Consider the following 19,301-nt stretch of genomic DNA (forward strand, 5'->3'; position numbering starts at 1 on the left):
TCATATAGAGAAAAGAAATAACGCTATTATGAGCTTGTGACGTCACTACATGTTTATTCATAAATACTTTTAAGCTGAATGCTTGCATACGATGTAGTTATGCGAATAGTTACTCATTTTGATTTATTTAACCCATACACAAGGTTTTTAAAGACATTTAGGCTGACATTTGATAAGAAATTAGAACAACTGAAAAACATGTTTAGTCTGAACAAGGTTTTCAAACTTAGAAATTACTTTGAATTCAGGTTCAGTTTTTCTCTTGTTAACAATTCAATGATAAAGAAGTGTGTTGAGGTAATGGATACTGCAATATGGCGGTGTGGCAATAATCTGGGTTAAAAAGGTAAAATGTTAAAAACTTTTCTTGCGTTTTTAAAGTTTGTCCAGTTTAGAACATAATGAGAACAAATTTTATCCTCATTTCCTTCCAAAATAATTCAATCCAACCCTAGCTAAAATTACGACACATCGACGTCGACACTTGCTTGCAAAAACCGGCGTATGGTCTATGTTTTTTAAGGCTTTAATTATTACTAGCCAAAAACTCTAATGGTACATTGACATCAGAGAAAAAGTTTTAGACAATAATTTTTCTACAATCTCGTTTTCAAGTCATTTTTCCCGCTTTTGTGAACGAAATTAGTTTTTTGTTTTGATACGAAAACTTAGTTTAAAATTTCTCAGAAGCTTTACGATTAATAATAAAATATCATGATGAAATAGACCTGGCTATCGCCAGCACTAAACTTTCTTAACGTATGACACAGATTGGAACTGGACAGTCTTCTAGAAAATGCAAAAGGATCAGGGAAGCATTTTACATGTAATAAACGCATTTTTCTATAATTTTTTCACTTAAAAAGGGGCGGATCCCACTCTATTGCATAAATTAATTTTGAAAGATAGTCAATAGATTTTTATAACTATTTTTAGAGATAATTTTAACTTCCAGTTTGTTAGCACTTACTTAAGCAAAGCCTAAATCAAATAAGAAAAAGGCGCGAGACTAGGCCGGAAACTGAATTTGATGAAATCAGTACAACAGCCTTGTAAACATCTTTCTATATGAACTTAAGGGTGGGTCAATCAAACCCAAATTTTAGAGCTTTATAACGTACCACTAGAATTATATTTATTGGCACATAAATCCTCCATTTTTGCAATGGAATTTTATCTATAGGAAAATTCTATGTATCTGTTGTTTTGATTGGCAAAAAGAAAAAGGAGCTAAAAATAAATAAACTTTTTTTCTTTTCTGTGAATACCATGTTGGTCCATGTTATATCACGGTACAATGCAATATGCTTTATTGGCGTAATTTCATATTTTCAAGGTCAAATTCTCACAGGTCTTTTAAAGGCCTGTAACGCCAGCTTTTAAAGCTGCGATGTGAAGACTAGGGGCTAGTGAGTATTGATAAATGAGATACGGTATTTTCCGTGTTTTCTCGTTTTCCCAGTTGCTACAGATACAAAATTTATTCCTGCATGCAATAAAGAGCGTGACTCTGTTGTGAACGCAAATTAGGGAGTATAATTAAATCTAAATTTAATATAAGTAATTCGGTGATGCAAATTTCTAAAAGCTTACATTATTTTACTTAAATGTTTCTCTGTCTCTTACACCAAATCTTCCGTTTCAAATCTCCCGTTTAATCGGGAGATTATACTAATCGAGAAATAATGAGTAGAGTCAAGCATTCCTTAACATTTCGTGTAACCACAACATGGTTGCATTAATTTTCTCACAATCGTCATTATGGCTTATATGAGATGACGCAGCAGCGTTTCTGTTATGACTTCATGTAGTTTTTGTGAGTTTTATTCATAACAGTAGTAGTTGATATATCACGTTCTATAGTCTCTCCACTTCATATGTCTTAAAGCTAGTTCAGGGTTCAGATCAGATGGGTTTTCATTTGTTTGAGTTATTTTTTTTTGAAACTAGAATCCACATCATGTTGCGTTTAAGTCCAGCTATTTCATATAGAGACGGTCTTTTACACTGTCAACAACTGTCATTTCTTTATTACGTCATATCTTCATTTGCATGCGAAAAATTACAATAGAGATTATAAAAATTTGTAATTCAGAAAGAGGGCTGGCTAACAATTTGTTGCAGTATTACGTTACGTTGGTTTCATTCACTTTTAATATACCTTCTAATGAATTTTTGTAATAATCTGAAAACGTGAAGCATGGAGGTATAAAGACACCTTATACTTCTATACGTGAAGAGACCGCCCTAAATAAAAATTAATTAAAATTAAACAAGTAGTATGTACAATCTGTTTTACAAGTAGTACATAAATTTTTATTTCAATTTTTAGCCCTTTGCTGTAACTATTCTGAATTTTATCTTGTTGCTTGTGAAAACCAAGCTGTGATACGGAAGGCACGAAATATGGTAAACTTATACGGAATATGGACGTGGGAAGTATATACGACGTGGGAAATATATACGATGTAAATTTTTCCACAGACAAAACACTAGTACTCAATAAGAACAATTACATTCACCACTTGCCCTATCGATAAAAATATTTTTGCGCGTTTTTTGTATTGTAGGCGTTGCAAAGAAAGTATCATAAAGAGGTCCTGGGGACAAGACTGATCGATTCAATCAGTCGCTTATGTCGAGAAAACTTGCGGCCACCAAAAGCAAGACTTACTGCTACCTAATGTCGGCCTATCTGTCGTGAAGTTGTTTTATTTGTATCTCATGACTTATATCTTCTTTTCTCGCTATTGTTTACTCACTGGAATGAATTATCGTTTTCATAAATTAGGTTCTTGTAGAAAGACGCGAGCAGCAACGAAAAAAAATCTTCGTGATAAAGTCGCATTCACATCCTTGTATTTTTTTACATAATTGTTAATTCCAAACAGCTCCTATGGGCTTAAACTAATTTTCAGGGAAATAAGTTAACTATAATTGTAATTTTCCAAGTCTTGTGGCAAACTCTACTTGTTTGTTTCAAGTTTTTACTGAAAAAGCTTTATCAGAAAAACCATTCTATTCCAAATGAAGAGAATTAATGCAAGTATGCCGGCACATTCTTTTAACAGTACGAAAACAATTTAATCAGTTGTTATGATCAAAAGTAACGACTTCCTACCTGGCTAAATACATAATCGAAGTAATCAGCTAATTGGAAAGTTTCGTGTTCATTCAGACCACTTAAATTCCTGTCACGCATTAAATAATCATGCAAATGAATGCAGATAAGCAATCTTTTGCTATTTATTATAGCTTTGTTTGTCACATGCGTTTGGAAATGAAGTAAAAAAAATGTATATGTTTTTACCATATTCTATTTTCAATCGCTTTTGACGGGAAATCCGCTGCACTTATTTGCTAGAAAGCCTTCACTAGGGGCTTTATACAGCACGGTATAATTTTTAACCTCATAGCAATCAAAATGGTTGCTATGAATGTAAACAAAAAACTTCGCCAAAGAATTGGTAAGAATGCTAGCTACACACAGATTTAAAAATCAATTCTGTCGATATAAATAACTATAAAGGGACATCATAAAATTTATACAATGTGATAATATATATATTCAGAGGTAAAAATATATGAGACCGCAATTTTTTAAAGCTTGTTGATCAGGGGTCAACCTCTTTACAATAGGTGCAACAGGTCAACAAATTTTGCCAATTTTTTTGTTTGCTTATGTACCGCTGACGTCAGCAATTTTCCCACAAGCCTTGTCGACTAGTCGCTAATTAATATCAAGGAAACGGTGTTGAAGAACTTTTTTATTCATTTGAAGTTACTCCGCTATTTGGAGTATTATTGTGCATAGTTATACATGGCTTTGTTCCTGATGCTTGAAAGTAATTTTGATAAGTTTAATAATGGGATCCAACGTTTGTTGATTAAGTATTATCTGGCCATAATTTTTTGGTACTAATTTAGACTCGATTTTGGGTATTTTGCCAATTTTGGTCTAAATGGCAAAACTTTTAGTTCAATAGCGAAGCCTACGTAGCGGAGTATTACGAAAAAAAATATTTAGTTTCACTTGGTGTGAACTGGTCCATAACGATAACCACAAAGGATTCTGACTTCGACTTGTCACTCTCAAGCGTAGTTGATCACTAATTAATAGCGAAAGCACTTTAGCTAGTGTAGGGATGGAATATAACCAGACCAAACAAGGTTGGGCTCTCGGCGTTTTATGACAAGCGAGTTGTACATGACGATGGTGTACATACCTTCCAGCTTGTGGTTTAAGGGAATGAAATGGAAGTGTGTTTGTATATCGCTGTAATACTACCGTATGCCCTGATCGCATTTTGCTTCTTTTGATATCGACATAATAAAAAATATGAACATGTGGAACCCCCGCCGAATAAGCGTCAGGTCCTGAAAGAGGCCCTACGTAAGGGCAAAGGACACCTTCTGCCCAAAAAATTTACAGAATGGTTTGTCGGCAAGGCCCTGATGAGGTGGTAGAAAAGATCCATACCGAGTACCTTTAACGCGAGCTTCAGGAAAAGGGGGAGAAAACAGCTAGAGCACTGTCTACTCACGTGGTCAATCTGTATGCTAACATGATTGGTAACTTTGTGGATATCGACAATGTCGAGGAACTGAGAAAGGATATCGAAGAAGACCCTGTAATCCGAGACTCTATGACAGATCTCGGGATCCTGGTGTACTGCACCATCGGAAGATGTCTTGCACCGCTCCTGGTCCTGTCTCACACGGCGAGACATATAAGAAAAAAGAAAGAGAATGCAGAGAAGGAGGTGGAGGAGGCGGAGACGGTGCTATAAGATAAATCAGTGTAGAAGTTCAGAAACAAGAGGATATGGTTATAACAAAACTACCGAAGAATTAGGGTCGTGTTGCTGCAGGCAAGAGACTTGCGGAATGGAACCGGAAGAACAAGTCTAACTTACAAAAGAACGTGGGGAAAGAACCTTCACAGGATGATAAAAACCTGCGACAGATTCCGGCAAATCGATGGACAGTGTCTACATCTATGGGGTCGGAACTTTGGCTATATTGGCGATAGGGGTAGGGGATTGGTGTAAATTTGGCAGGGGTAAAAATGAATCCCAAAACACTACACCGGCGGCCCATCCCGAGCCCCAACGGGGGAAACAGGGCAAAACCCAACCAAATATCGATAATTTCAAAATGCTGTAATAATAATAAATGAGTACAAGCAACGTAACACCGAAGGAAAAGGAAATTTTGGATATGTTGTACGAGACGGTCGTGGACCTTGGTTTCGCATTCGCCTATGCAATGACAGGTAAAAAATTTTGGGGGTATTTCACGCCCATCCACAAAAATGGACACCGAAGACGTTCTAATAAAAAAATGGTTGCCTATTTCGCAGCAGGGAGAGCAAGTCGTGAAGTGGCCGTCTCCAAAGGATGGTTGCCGGTAAGTATAGTGCTGAAGCCCAGATAGAGTGGACAAACATGAGTTATGGAAGGAGTCAAGTGTTCAAGACGCAATATTAAATGACAACAAAACATTGTAGATGCTGTAAAAAACTGTTTACCCTGGACAAGTTCAAAATCAGGGGGAATACTCGAACGAAAAGTTGCATAGACTGCCTGGCCAAAGCTAGGGAGGGGCGGCCAATTAAAAATAAGGACATCGAAGACGTTGAATATGAAATAGACCCCCTTGCTATCGATAAAGACATTAAAGGGGTTCAGCAGAATGAAAACTATCTGCTTTTGTATACCCTGCTCATATACGACATTATACCTCATTATACTGAACTTATCGGGGATAGCCTGGAGAAGGCAAGGCTGGTCGGGAGGTATCGCAACGCATTGCGGTGTCTACAGGGTAGATTATTATATACTCCACCACCCCGCGAATATCAGGCTCGAAATACCAAGATATGCCATGCCTGTCGAGGGTCCTTGGAAAACAGGCAGTGGGGTGTGTTGATATGTTCGGGCTGTGCCGCAATATACCTCAAAATTCACGACAGGAAGTGGTCGAATTATTGAAATAAAATGTTGTATGTCGTGAGAGATTCGCATACGGCAATCTTCACAGGTCCTACTTCTTGCGGAAAAACGCAACGTGCTTTGGACCTGCTTGAGCATGAATATAAAAATAATTATCACAACATAGTCATTTTGTGCCCAACTATACGGTGGAATAAGACATACTTAGAGAGGGCAACGCTATGGAAAGACCTTTACGTGTTCCTGATAGACCCCAAGGACCAACTTTTCGAATGGATCCGAAAACTGTACCCATTGTTGGCGGGTGAGGAGAGTCTCTTTATAGTCGACGACGTCATAGCTGATGAAGGTCTCGATAAGCGTCGACAAAGCCTACTTGAATTGGCTATTGCGGGAAGACATCGCAAACACAGCTTGTGGCTATTAACGCAGTTGTATACTGTTCTTCCTTTGAAGGGGAAAAAGAAGGTCTATTCCTCTGGTTTCTTCATGAGCGGTCGCATATGAAAATGATAGACGAGGAAACCAACATGATCCCCGGATGGGATGATATTAAGGCCGAGCTGAAAAATTCCAAACATGCATGCCTATACGTAAGGCTTGAACACCCTAGGACCTGGAAGATTCTCGAGTGAGAATGTTGCAATCCTCTGGTCGGGCATTGGTATATAGAAAATGTCTTCACAACTCGCCTTATTCAACGCAATACCCGCAGGAGCCATTGAAACCCTGTTTGACAAGCAAGATAAATCCCTCTTCAAAAGGGCAGATCTCGAGAGATTCCTCTGTATTCAAAATGCTAGGAAGTATGGCCTTGATCGTCATATGACAATATCAAGGGTAGAAATAGAGGGTATACCGGCTGTACCGGCTGGGTACAGCCAGTCAGGTATTCTAGGAGGAGGGAAAAATCCCCATGATGTATTTGTCACGTTGGATGGGGCGTTGGAAATTACCGTCAGGTCAAGAAAGCCGAAGGCCGTAGCTTTGACAAAATGGCTGGCCTGAAGGGGGTGGAAAAATTACAGGATGAACTCAAAGAGCAGAGTCAAACCCTTGAGGATAAGGAGAATGCTATGGTCTTTCTCAATGATAAAATTGAGGACAGGGATAGTCAGCTCGTGATGTTTGGGGATGAAATTGAGGAGCTACAGCAACGTGCCGTGGCACACCTCGACGATCCCGGCAAGGATAATTGCAAGGTCATTATACAAAAGAACAACGACGAACCCTTCCAATATCTTGGCATCTGTGGCCAACTGGGGTATGTAGTCCAAAAAATACGAAATAAGCTCGTCGACTACCCCAAGGGTGAGATCGTGGTACTGGCAGAAACACCGAATGCCATCGTCCATTACAATTGGCTCCGAGAGCGTGGCTGTATCAAGGTAAACCCGGAGAGGGTCAGACATTTTAGGCTTGGTGAGCATTACACGCATGAACGTCTATTGGAACTAGCGGAATAGGTGGTCTCCAAGGGTTAACAGAAGCTAATTATAATTGTACTACTCTTCTGGGTAGTATAATTATCCTCACATCATATATTGGTTATTAACCAACCACTAAAAGTCTAAAAGTAGACCAAAATTGGTATGATGCCTTCAATGTTCCAGGCCAAGGGGGGGGGGGGGCGGTGACACCGACCCCTTGGGAAGAGGGAAAAAGCCTCATTTAGTGGTTGGTTCCAAACCCCTCCTATAGAATATATCTTTTTTGACCCTTTCAAGCCTATCTACAAAGGAATCAATTTACAATCAACTACAATATTCAGGTACCCGTACTACATTGCTGTATCAATGCAGTGACCGGTTATTGCCCTATCTGTCCGAAAGATTTTAGGTATTGAGGTTGAGTATACTACGTTGAATACACCACGGACGAGGATCCTTTACACAGGGTAGCGTCAGGAGAAAAAGCATGGGCAACATTTGCAAGAAACGAGATCGATGATGATCTTGAGGATGATATTGAACGTCCACAGCTTTATATCGTTGAGGCTGAAGAGAACAACTATGGAGCACTCTGCTACCAGGTCGTCAAGGATAAGGATTTGAAGCTATCAGATTTGCCTGATATCGTAACAATAGGCATTATACTCAACTTTCCGATACCAGATAGACACCTAGTCAATATTGATTTTGAGAATGAACCTTATGTCATCAAAGGTATCGTCTTTGGGTACCCGTTCTACACCCAACATCCTTTGGACCATGTAAGGGATCCGAATGATGATGATGATGATGATGATGATGATGATGATGATGATGATGATGATGATGATGATGATGATGATGATGATGATGATGATGATGATGATGATGATGATGATGATGATGATGATGATGATGATGATGATGATGGTGATGATGATGATGATGATGATGATGATGATGATGATGATGATGATGATGATGATGATGATGATGATGATGATGATGATGATGATGATGATGATGATGATGATGATGATGATGATGATGATGATGATGATGATGATGATGATGATGATGATGATGATGATGATGATGATGATGATGATGATGATGATGATGATGATGATGATGATGATGATGATGATGATGATGATGATGATGATGATGATGATGATGATGATGATGATGATGATGATGATGATGATGATGATGATGATGATGATGATGATGATGATGATGATGATGATGATGATGATGATGATGATGATGATGATGATGATGATGATGATGATGATGATGATGATGATGATGATGATGATGATGATGATGATGATGATGATGATGATGATGATGATGATGATGATGATGATGATGATGATGATGATGATGATGATGATGATGATGATGATGATGATGATGATGATGATGATGATGATGATGATGATGATGATGATGATGATGATGATGATGATGATGATGATGATGATGATGATGATGATGATGATGATGATGATGATGATGATGATGATGATGATGATGATGATGATGATGATGATGATGATGATGATGATGATGATGATGATGATGATGATGATGATGATGATGATCCAACCTGTAAGTATGTTTGCTCCAAAAGGCGTCAGTTGCGCGTCTTTTAGAGTCACCATGCTTCTCCCCGCGTTATAGGAGGTACAAGTACAGCCCATCCTCGGGCAGGGGCTTCTCTTCAGGATATTGCTGACTTCTTGCTAGCGGTACCTCATCCAGATCTGTTTGAGGTGATCCTTCGGGAGCATGGCATGAGAGTATAACTCATTAGGCTCTCCCTCCACGGTGACGCTTATCTTCTCAATTTTTGGATTGTAAAACACCTCGTTTACGCCGGCGTAAGCCTTAACCTTCCCGGGGTCTATGAACAATAGTAAGACTCCCTTGAGACTTTTCGCGGGGGTGTCAATTTAGAGGTTATATAAGGTATCTTCTTTTTTTTGAAAACCTTGCTTCTTAGTATGCGTTCATTTGGCAAAGCAAGCGCTGGCGAGACCTTCATGAGAACTTGTCAAACTCCAGGCTAATGTTGGTGATCTTATAGTCCCTGCATCCTTGATCACATCGGCATGTGCCGCGAACTGCAGCACAAACTACAACCTGTCGTATAATTCCGCTTTATGGAAGGGTAAATCTCTCGTCAACTCAAACATTTTTCCCAAGGGTATGTAGAAGGTGTTGCCATACGCCGCCACGATTGCCTTCTCCTCATCGGTACCTACATGATCACTAGCTTTGATCTGTAAGGCTCTGATCGTTCCATCATTTGGGTTGATGCCTTCGAGGATGAGGTTGTTGTCCCTGTCAAATTTTGGCAGCTTCAAGTCCTTATAGACCGCCAGGGTATTGTAATCCGATATATTCTGTATCTCGTTACCGTTCAGGGTATTACGTAGATTTTTCACCAGGCTTTTGCCAATGTTACTGACAATGGTACGTTTTGTATTGGTCCCCGTCAGCGTCAGGTCAAATAAGAGCTTTAGACTACCCGGAAAGATGACATCATTCTGCGGCATGTTTGGGATATCCACATACAGATCTTCATTCTGGTTTATCGTGCTTGGTATGTGGCTTATCTGAACCCTTTGTTTTCGGCCCTTGATACCAACGAGATGCTTCATCTCTGCATATGGGTCGTCGTTCCAAATGCACTCATCTTTATTATATATAGGGAAATCTTTAAATAAAGATGCCAACTAATCCAGTATTTGTACCTGAAATTGATATTGATGATGACGAGGAGGATGAGGCCAACCGGATAAACCCGATACTACGTCAAAACTCCCCGGAACGCCAAAACTCCCTGGAACGTCGGGGTCTTTAACAGAACAGCAGCAGGGGGATACGCTTTCGGGGCAGAGGCAAAAACTACTAAAATCAAAGATCGACGGCCTTTACGATCATCTTACGGAGAAGTTGGGGTTACAGCCTAATGCGAGATATTATGATGCCTTCCGGGAGGATAAAGGGAATCAACTTATTGTTAAGGAGATAGTTAAAGGTAATAAATGGTCAAGGAAATAGTGGTTACGAATCAAGATGGTAGCCTAAAAACCGTTGGTCAGATACAAACGTTGCTAGGTAGTAATCGCCTGCAAGACCTGGTGGTATATTCAGGGCCCAGAACCTCTTGAAAAGGTATAATAAAAGAGAGAAGGTGTCCGAGGCTGAAAATATTGAGATGGAGTCGCTAGGTGAGATCGATGAATTTGTAGATGCCACGGAGAGCCTTATACAAGACACTTCGTTTGTCAGGCCCGATGAAGGTGGCATCACCCCACGTGAAAGAAGGGGACTTGACCTCGAGCTTCAGACATTAAGGGGTAACTTGAAAAGCCTGCAAAACAAGATGATCCTATACGACAGCGAGATTAACAAGGCAGAGGGCAAGGTGAAAGAACTTGAGAAGCAGAAGGTTGAGGCGGACGAAGGACAGCAAGCTAACCTTGAGAGGGAAATAAAAAAGGCGAAGAAAGAGATAAGGATCTGAACGATAAAAAGAAGGCCATAGAGGAAGCGCATGGCACACTATCCACTGACATATACCCCCAACTGAGACATATCAAAGACACGCTGTTGAAAATCGCCGGGGATAACACAACTCTGCTTGAGAAGCTAAAGATACTCTTCAAAGAGCAGGGGATAGCCATAGTGAGTATCGTCTCTGCCATTGCTCTATTGATAAGCATCATTGTACTCTCCGTTACAAGGGGAAGTACCGGAGGTGCTGCAGGCGGAAGTGCCGCAGCGGGCGGTGAAAAAGTTTTTGTAGAGAAGCAGCTGGAAAGGCTTGAAAACTTTCTCAAATACTTAGCAGGCGAGGCAAGTGTTGTGTTACACGGGATCATCGGTACGGTAATCTCGTTCTTTCATGTCCGAGGGCAACATATATACGCCATGCATTACAGCGAAATTTACAGGAGTTCGGTGCATATTGGAGTACTTTTTGGAACTCGGTGATGTTGTGGCTTACATTCTCCTGACGTTAGACCATGGCTTCAAATTTTTGCGATAGGATTTGCCTTGCTGTGTAGTTGTCTGCACCGGACCCGACCAAGAATGCCTTGGCCCCTGCTTGCGGTCCTAGCAATAAGACCACGTAAACCCTAATACTCTCGCTTAGTTTGGTCAGACCTTCAGAGGTCAAACCCTGACTTGTTGGCATGATAAACTTAGCCCAGTCCCCATTAACAATAAGCTACGACATGTCAGCCTTAAATTTAAACAGGGCATTAGGAACTGCGCCATACTCACGGCATACTTGGGCGTATCGAAAGGTGGAGTAGGGATTTTTATACTGAGAAAACCCATCATCATAGGGCATGGGTACTTTCATTCTGGTAAGAATACGACGCATATGATAATAGACATGGAATTTAAAGATTGAGTTGATAAGAGGTACAGTACCAGTCATGTGCTTGGTACAGATGCCAAGGGCTGTTGTGGCGCAATGAGTAGCGAAGTTCACATGGATATTCCAGTAGTCCAAGGCCTGGCCTTTCCAACCCAGTTGAACGGGGTCATCAAGGTATGTTGTTGGAACAGAAAATTTGATAAACTCGGGAAATACCACGGAAATATGGGAGTCTGTACTCACGTACAGGTCCTGGTGCTCAAGATTTGTAATACCAAGTTCCCATTCTCCCCTGTTACTTTTGTACTTTACCGATGGGTTATATTTGTATATATTAAACCTTTTCTTCTTAGAAGAAAGGAAGGAAACAACTCTATATTACAGATATAGAAAAGCCTACTATATTTTAAGACTACCTTGGACAAGATACCAGAATTGCTCTGAAATCCATCAGTATTTGACCTAGATGGCTGAATTTGTATGACAATACAATACAATAGTGTTGGTAAAATATTGGACAGTTTTTTAAATGGTATAGCAAATCGTACCAACATGTTGGCCGAAATGTTGGCTAAAATGTTGTCTTAATTTGCTATTAACTTCAAACCTGACATAATTCTACTTTCTGTTTAAAGCTTTCTTTCTAAGAGTTTCATCGTGAAAATTCCGTGCTTACCTAAACCACGTGGCATTTTGACGGGGGGGATACTTCTATTTTTCCGTTTATTTTTAAATACAATTGTAGATAAGATTTCATATATAGACTTTAAATGTTGTGATAAGACTCGCAAAAACGCACAGTGAAATTTAAAACCATTCCAATCATCTTCTAAGATTATTTGGTCAATGTTAATAAAAGATTTGACACTATTTTTTGTAATAACGCAAAAAAAAAAGAAAAAAAAGATGGTAAATGGTTAGATATTTCCCTTAAGGAATATCTATATAGTAGCTACATACCTCCCTGATACACCGAAGGATTTTTGACCCTTACCTCCTACTTTTTAGTTACTACAAGTAACAATGTGGTTTTTATTTACAACGCATAAATTATTTTTAGTTTTTCACCCTATTTGTTCTTGCGCCGCATTGTTGAAGCAGACAGCTATCAAATAACCCACTGCTGTAATATATCCTTAGTCAAAAAACCTTTTTAGAGGTTTAAAACCGTACTTTTCTTTAAAGTTAAAAAGTTAAAGTTTCAAAGCGCGGTGACAGAACTTTAAATTATGCCGGTAAAATTAGCGTTAAATGATCTATGTAGTCCATTTTGGAAGATTTTTCTCTTTTCGAGAGCAGTCATTGTAGCATCTGAGGTGGACACTGTAAAGTTTTTGCGACTGAAAAAAGGGCAAAGTCATTTTAGCCTTTGAAAATTATAAATCAGCAAAACGCGAAAAATTTTCACGTGAAGTCATGAATATTTTTCAAGACGCGAAAGTTTTTTCACCACAAATAAATCAAAAAACTGGAAAATCCCAAAGTTAGTGAATTAATTCTCCTCTCATCTCCAACTACAATAAAACTTGATGTTTTCATTTATTTCTCAGATATCCTGAAACATTGAGTCAGTAATGAATGCAGACTTTTGATTACTAATAACTAGGAAGATATCTATTTCTATCCTCCTAAAAACAAGAGAAAAAAAAAGAATAAAAATGTTACTATTCGAGAAAGATTCTCCCTTGCAAATGAAGTCATTTTTAAATTTTACACGAAAATTGCCCCAAAATTACAATTCCCGAAAGTTTTTTTCGCAAAATTTTGCATTTTTCTTGACCTCGTGAGAGTTTCCGCCCGCAAAAGTCTTTTTCCCCTAAAGTTCGCCCTGGGAATTTCTTCGAAGATAAGCGATAATGTGGGCGCATAGTCAATCATTTAAAGGATGTATGTGTTCAGGTTTTAAAAACATGCAAAGAGGTTTCCTTGCATGTTTTTTCTCCGGAGGTTATTTTTTCCGAAATTTTCGAATGACCTAGAGAGTTAATAAATAAAAACACGGGAGGGGGTTATTGTGACTAAATGAGTAATACGTCATCGTCACGTCATCAAAAAAACTGCAGTGTAAGCTTTCAGGTGAAATTAACGAATATTTGCGCTATATGATTGGTTATATCTGGATCATGTGACTTAATGTTGTCATATAATTTACACAGTCATTTCACAATAACAAGAGAAACACAGCGCTGTTATTTTAAAGCACGGAAGTCGTTATAAAAAGTATTTACACTTCACCTCTGATATTTTTTGTAATCATATTTTGCTAAGTTTCCTTACTTAAACATAGTTTTCTAGTTTTGAATAATATATCTCACAATCTCCTTTAATTTAACACCTTTAACTTTGAAGATGTTGCCTTTACTTTCTTTTATTTGTTTCAGTTTTTCCTCTTCTTTATTTTAGTAGCTTGGAAGTATTACTTTTAAATAGATAGAAAAAAAGATGATATCAGCATACAGTGTTGCGTTGTATTTTTTCTGTATGTCAATGATTCCATCAACCATCACTGGAGCGTCAGCACACGATGAAATCGTACCTAGCGTAGCTATAAACTGTAACATGCTTCCGTTTTACGTTGATTTGAAAACAGGGAAATGGATAGCTGATACACAGAATAGAGTTGTGTGTGATACATACGGAAAAGAAATCTTGAGGTAAATGTTGGTTAGCAAATGCGACTAAAGAAGTGGAATTTTTTAATAACAAACAAACGTATACCCAGGGTTTTTTTATCAATAAGGGTTCCATCCACATATAAAAGCCCAATATTCCCTTGGAATGAGGTTGAATAAAAAAAACTTCTTTTTTCAGTTACTGTCAAAAGAGGTATCCAAAACAAAAAGTCACTGAAGTCTTTCCAGCAGACAAATCCATCCGTTTTTACAACTGGTGTCGTTCAAAAAGTGGCGAGTGTAGTGTCGCGATGGAAGTAGTACCCTACAAATGTTTGAGTAAGTGTGCCTACATTAAAGAAAGCAAGGCCCTACAACCAGACCCTTCCTCCCCCCTCCCACTATATTATGCTAAGTAATAAATAATATGTTAAGAATAAAAAAATATCTTCATTTGTGCGAGGTTTTCGAGATACTAATCAAAAAATATAAAAATACTGAACTTATTAGAGGAGAAAGCGGTTTACAATCCGGTTACCAGTGGCAAGCCCAAATACTTTATAAGCTTCATGAAATTTACGGATGTACTATATGAAATATGATGTACCATTTTAGGTGTTCGACACAAAAAAGGTTTTTCCTATGCCTTAAGAAATTTCAAAGAGGATATGCCTTTTGAACTAGAAGAGTGCGATAGAAGATCCTATCGTATAAAGAAGAACACAATGAGATATCGCCACCAGAACAAAGTTTCTGCTACACTTGAAGAGAAAGCATCCAGTAGGGAAAAACTATGGAAATTAAAAAGCAGTCTCAATCGAACTTCTTTTGTCGAGAAACAAAAAGGTGTTTATTTCTCAACTTGCATTCACAAATATAACATTTGTAAGCCTTCGTTTCAATTTTTTTTGTTAATTTTTATATTCAGAGTGGTTTGACAATTATGAAAAAGCAATGGCTCGCCTAAGAGAAGAAGAGAAGAAGGAAAAGTTAAAATTTCGTGAAGAACAACTTGGTTGTTTAGAACGCCAGCTTACCATCAACAAGCGCAATGCTATGCTCACTTATGCTAACATTGTTGAAAGTAAACCACGAAATGTCAGGGAAATAATGGGTGCACTTCGCATGCTAGTCCAAGTTTGTGAAGAAGAAAGACAACACATTCTGCGCCATTATAACATTGTCAGAAGAACAGACTCAAGAAAAGCCTCCATATTGTTTTACGATCTCTTATTAAATCTCAAGTTTCTGGGAATTACCGTCCGTAAAGGTATTGCCTTGTTGGACTATCTGCCAGCCATTTCAGAAAATGATGTTGCGATAAAATCAAACGTGAGTAGTTTTGTTATTATTGTTGATGTTTTGCAATGCAGCGTCACTAATTCCCTGTTATCCTTATAAAAATGTGTTGAAAAGTAATAATTAGTTTTCTCGCAAATTCCAAGTTAAAATAAATAACTACGAACAAGCAAAAATGATAGAAAACATAGTTGTTTTGCGCTCACACTAAAACGCGAAATACTAAGACCGGTGTTAACCAGCAGGAACGAGAAATAACGAGAAATAACAAGAACGTTTTTTATTAGAAACTGGTATTTAAACTAAAACAAGAAGCCCTGGGGGCTCTAAGAATTTCCGCGCGCTACCAAAATATTTGATGAAAACCTGCTAATTCGTTGTGTTATTGTGCCAAACATTCGAAGGGGTTTGGTGCATGAACCTCTGAAGATAAAGCACACCAGTGACATTATATCTTACAACAAACGCAAAAAAAACAAAACGTGTCATAATAAACTCCCATTTTAAAAGAAATTGCTAACAAAAAATACAGCCTATCATTCATGGTTGAAAGTCTTGCGATTGAAACGTTTATGGTCTTAAACGGCATTAGTTGACAAAAAATCAAAATTTTGATGTGACCATCATTTTCAGCATACTTTTTTTATTAACTGTGTCAATTTTTGTCGAAAATAAAGCAGTTTTAATTTTTGGATAAATTTTGTCCTGAAATGACATTTAGGTAAGAAGAAATCAAACTTTTGTACCATCATCATTTTCAGCATACTTTATTTGTTAACTGTGCCAGATTTAGCCGAAAATGAAGTGATTTCAATTTTTGGACTAATTTTGGCCTAAAATGGCATTTAGGTGACAAAAATCAAAATTTTGATGTCACCATTATGTTCAGCATACTTTATTTGTTAAGTGTTCCAAATTTTGTTGAAAATAAAGTAGTTCTAATTTTTGGACCAATTTTGGCCTAAAATGACATTTAGGTAACAAGAAATCAAAATTTTCATGTCACCATCATGTTCAGCATACTTTAATTGTTTACTGTTCCAAATTTTGTTGAAAATAAAGTAGTTCTAATTTTTGGACCAATTTTGGCCTGAAATGACATTTAGTAAGAAGAAATCAAAATTTTCATGTCACCATCATGTTCAGCATACTTTAATTGTTTACTGTGCCAAATTTTGTTAAAAATAAAGTAGTTTTAATTTTTGGACCAATTTTGGCCTGAAATGACATTTAGTAAGAAGAAATCAAAATTTTGATGTCACCGTCATGTTCAGCATACTTTATTTGTTAAGTGTTCCAAATTTTGTTGAAAATAAAGTAGTTCTAATTTTTGGACCAATTTTGGCCTAAAATGACATTTAGGTGACAAAAATCAAAATTATTATGTCACCATTATGTTCAGCATACTTTTTTGTAAACTGTGCCAAATTTTGTCGAAAACAAATACAAATTTTGGCCTGAAGCGTCAATACTAGACTTCCCAGTAGTTAAGGAGCTTGGGTACGAAGTTTACATCTGTGACGGACCAACGTGAAATCCCAGGGTCGATTTTTTCTCAAAAAATGCTCCGAAATAAAAAAACGACGGTTTTAAAGAATTTCCTACGCCTTCGGGCGCGGAAATTCAATTAGGAAGATGGGAGAAATGAGGATGGGAAGGGAGTGCATTTCTTAAAAATTGACCACTATAATAAGAACAATTTGAGAAAATTTTAGGAGAGAGGAAAGCTCCAGAAAACAATTCTGTTAGAGGAGATTTAAAGTAGTTATGGGGAGATTTGAAGAGTTTTGAAAAGATTGGAAAAAGTTTTGAGATTTTATAAAGACGTGGTAACCGCGTAAACCTTATCATATTTATAATGGATAAATTTTGGAAAATATGCAAAAGTAGATTGTTAAGTACCGGTTACTTAGTGGTTACTGCTGGTTACTTAGTAATTACTGTTAGTTACCTGAAGGTTACTGCCGGTTGCTTAGTGGTTACCTAGTGGTTACTACTTGTTACATAGTGTTTACTGCTGGTTACTTAGTGGCTGTTCCGCACTTTCTAGTATGAACGGTTGGCTTGCTCGAAAAAGAGGAATAAACATGTTTTTAAAATAAGAACGCATGGTCATTTCTTGTTCCTCTAAAAACGATCCATTTAGTGCCCTGATTTATTGAATTTTAGTGTGGTTTCAGCAATCTAGAGGATCAAATTTTTAAAAATTTCGCACTAAGTTTCGAAACCCTCCCCTTTATCCCTCAAGCAAATTTTCACCTTACTACACACACCTATGTTATTCTTTTACAGTTGCAACCATGGTTGGATGATTTCTACAAGTCGTTTGACGAATAAAAGCAAAGAAGATATTGGGATCAAGCTGGATAAATCTTACATTTTCGAACTGCAGTTTATCAATAAAAATCTCATGACGCAGAAATTTTTTAAAATATACTTCACCTCGTTCTCAGCGTTTATTTTATATATATATATCGTCGCGGTATAAAAAAGAGACAACAGGCGCTGGGAACGAGGTTGTAATACCCTCACTTTTTTTCAATGATAGTGCAATCTCGATTGGGGTATTAATTTTGTTAATATAACCCACTTTATCCCTAGAAGCTTCTGTTTTTGGCGCTGATTGTATCTCAAATAGCGGATAAAAGCCCTAGGAATTCATGTACACAGCATTTTACTAAGAACAAGTCTATTTCGTTGCTCCTTATTACACTCCTTTTGAGAGAGGCTGTTTACATGAGAGGTGGCACGATTGCCAGAATGGTTGTGTCCTTCTTTTATTGGAAAAACGTTCGCCAGATGTTTTTTCTTTCAATTGAAATATGCAAAAATTCATCTTGTTCGGGACGGCGAGGAACAAAATAGTCCCAGGACAAAAATTTACTATACAAGCACAAAGCGATTTTTTGTATATAATTACTGATGTGAGCGGGATTCCGGCTAACGTCCTGTTAGACTCCTCTTATGTAATATGATATATCCTTGGGTTTTTTTTTGTAGCATCTATTTCTATGCTCGTGGAAATTTCGAGCCTTTTTTTTTCTTTTTCTTCTAAAAGATAAACAAGAAGCCCTGGGGGCTCTAAGAATTTCCGCTCGCTACCAAAACATTTGATGACAACCTGCTAATTCGTTGTGTTATCATGCCAAATATTCAAAGAGGTTTGGTGCATGAAGCTCTGAAGATAAAGCACACAAGTGACATATCTTACAACAAACGCAAACAAAACGAAACGTGTCATAATAAACTCACATTTTGAAAGAAATTGCTAACAAAAAATACACCCTATCATTCTTGGCTGAAAGTCTTGCGATTGAAACGTTTATGGTCTTAAACGGCATTTAGTTGACAAAAAATCAAAATTTTGATGTGACCATTATGTTCAACATACTTTTTTTGTTAACTTTGCCGATTTTTGTTGAAAGTGAAGTAGTTTTAATTTTTGGACCAATTTTGGCCTAAAATGACATTAAGATGACTTCCCAGTACTTAGGCAGCTTGGGTACGAAGTTTAAATCTGTGACGTTGCAATTGACCATTTGGGACAGGGTTAGTTAGTCAGTTATACCAATACTATTCTCCTCTCAGAGAAACGTGAAAT

General features: G+C 37.7%; 1 protein-coding gene across 1 annotated transcript; it reads left to right on the top strand.

The window, feature by feature from the left end:
- Window positions 1-189: 189 nt before the first annotated feature.
- On the top strand, window positions 190-18,265 carry LOC130644207 (amyloid-beta A4 protein-like). Its single transcript, XM_057449718.1, has 6 exons — window positions 190-346; window positions 14,193-14,443; window positions 14,601-14,740; window positions 15,017-15,247; window positions 15,330-15,733; window positions 17,993-18,265. Exons 2-6 carry the CDS (start codon window positions 14,232-14,234, stop codon window positions 18,035-18,037), a joined length of 1,032 nt encoding a protein of 343 aa, XP_057305701.1. The 5' UTR covers window positions 190-346; window positions 14,193-14,231; the 3' UTR covers window positions 18,038-18,265.
- Window positions 18,266-19,301: the final 1,036 nt, after the last annotated feature.

Source organism: Hydractinia symbiolongicarpus, chromosome 5 (genome assembly GCF_029227915.1).
Source record: "Hydractinia symbiolongicarpus strain clone_291-10 chromosome 5, HSymV2.1, whole genome shotgun sequence".
Classification (NCBI taxonomy): domain Eukaryota; kingdom Metazoa; phylum Cnidaria; class Hydrozoa; order Anthoathecata; family Hydractiniidae; genus Hydractinia; species Hydractinia symbiolongicarpus.

Excerpts from the sequence above, each read along its gene's own strand:
- LOC130644207 (XM_057449718.1), top strand. The coding sequence starts at position 14,232 with ATGATATCAGCATACAGTGTTGCGTTGTATTTTTTCTGTATGTCAATG. Across the intron at positions 14,444-14,600 it reads TACGGAAAAGAAATCTTGAG|TTACTGTCAAAAGAGGTATC; the intron begins GTAAATGTTGGT and ends TTCTTTTTTCAG. Across the intron at positions 14,741-15,016 it reads AGTACCCTACAAATGTTTGA|GTGTTCGACACAAAAAAGGT; the intron begins GTAAGTGTGCCT and ends GTACCATTTTAG.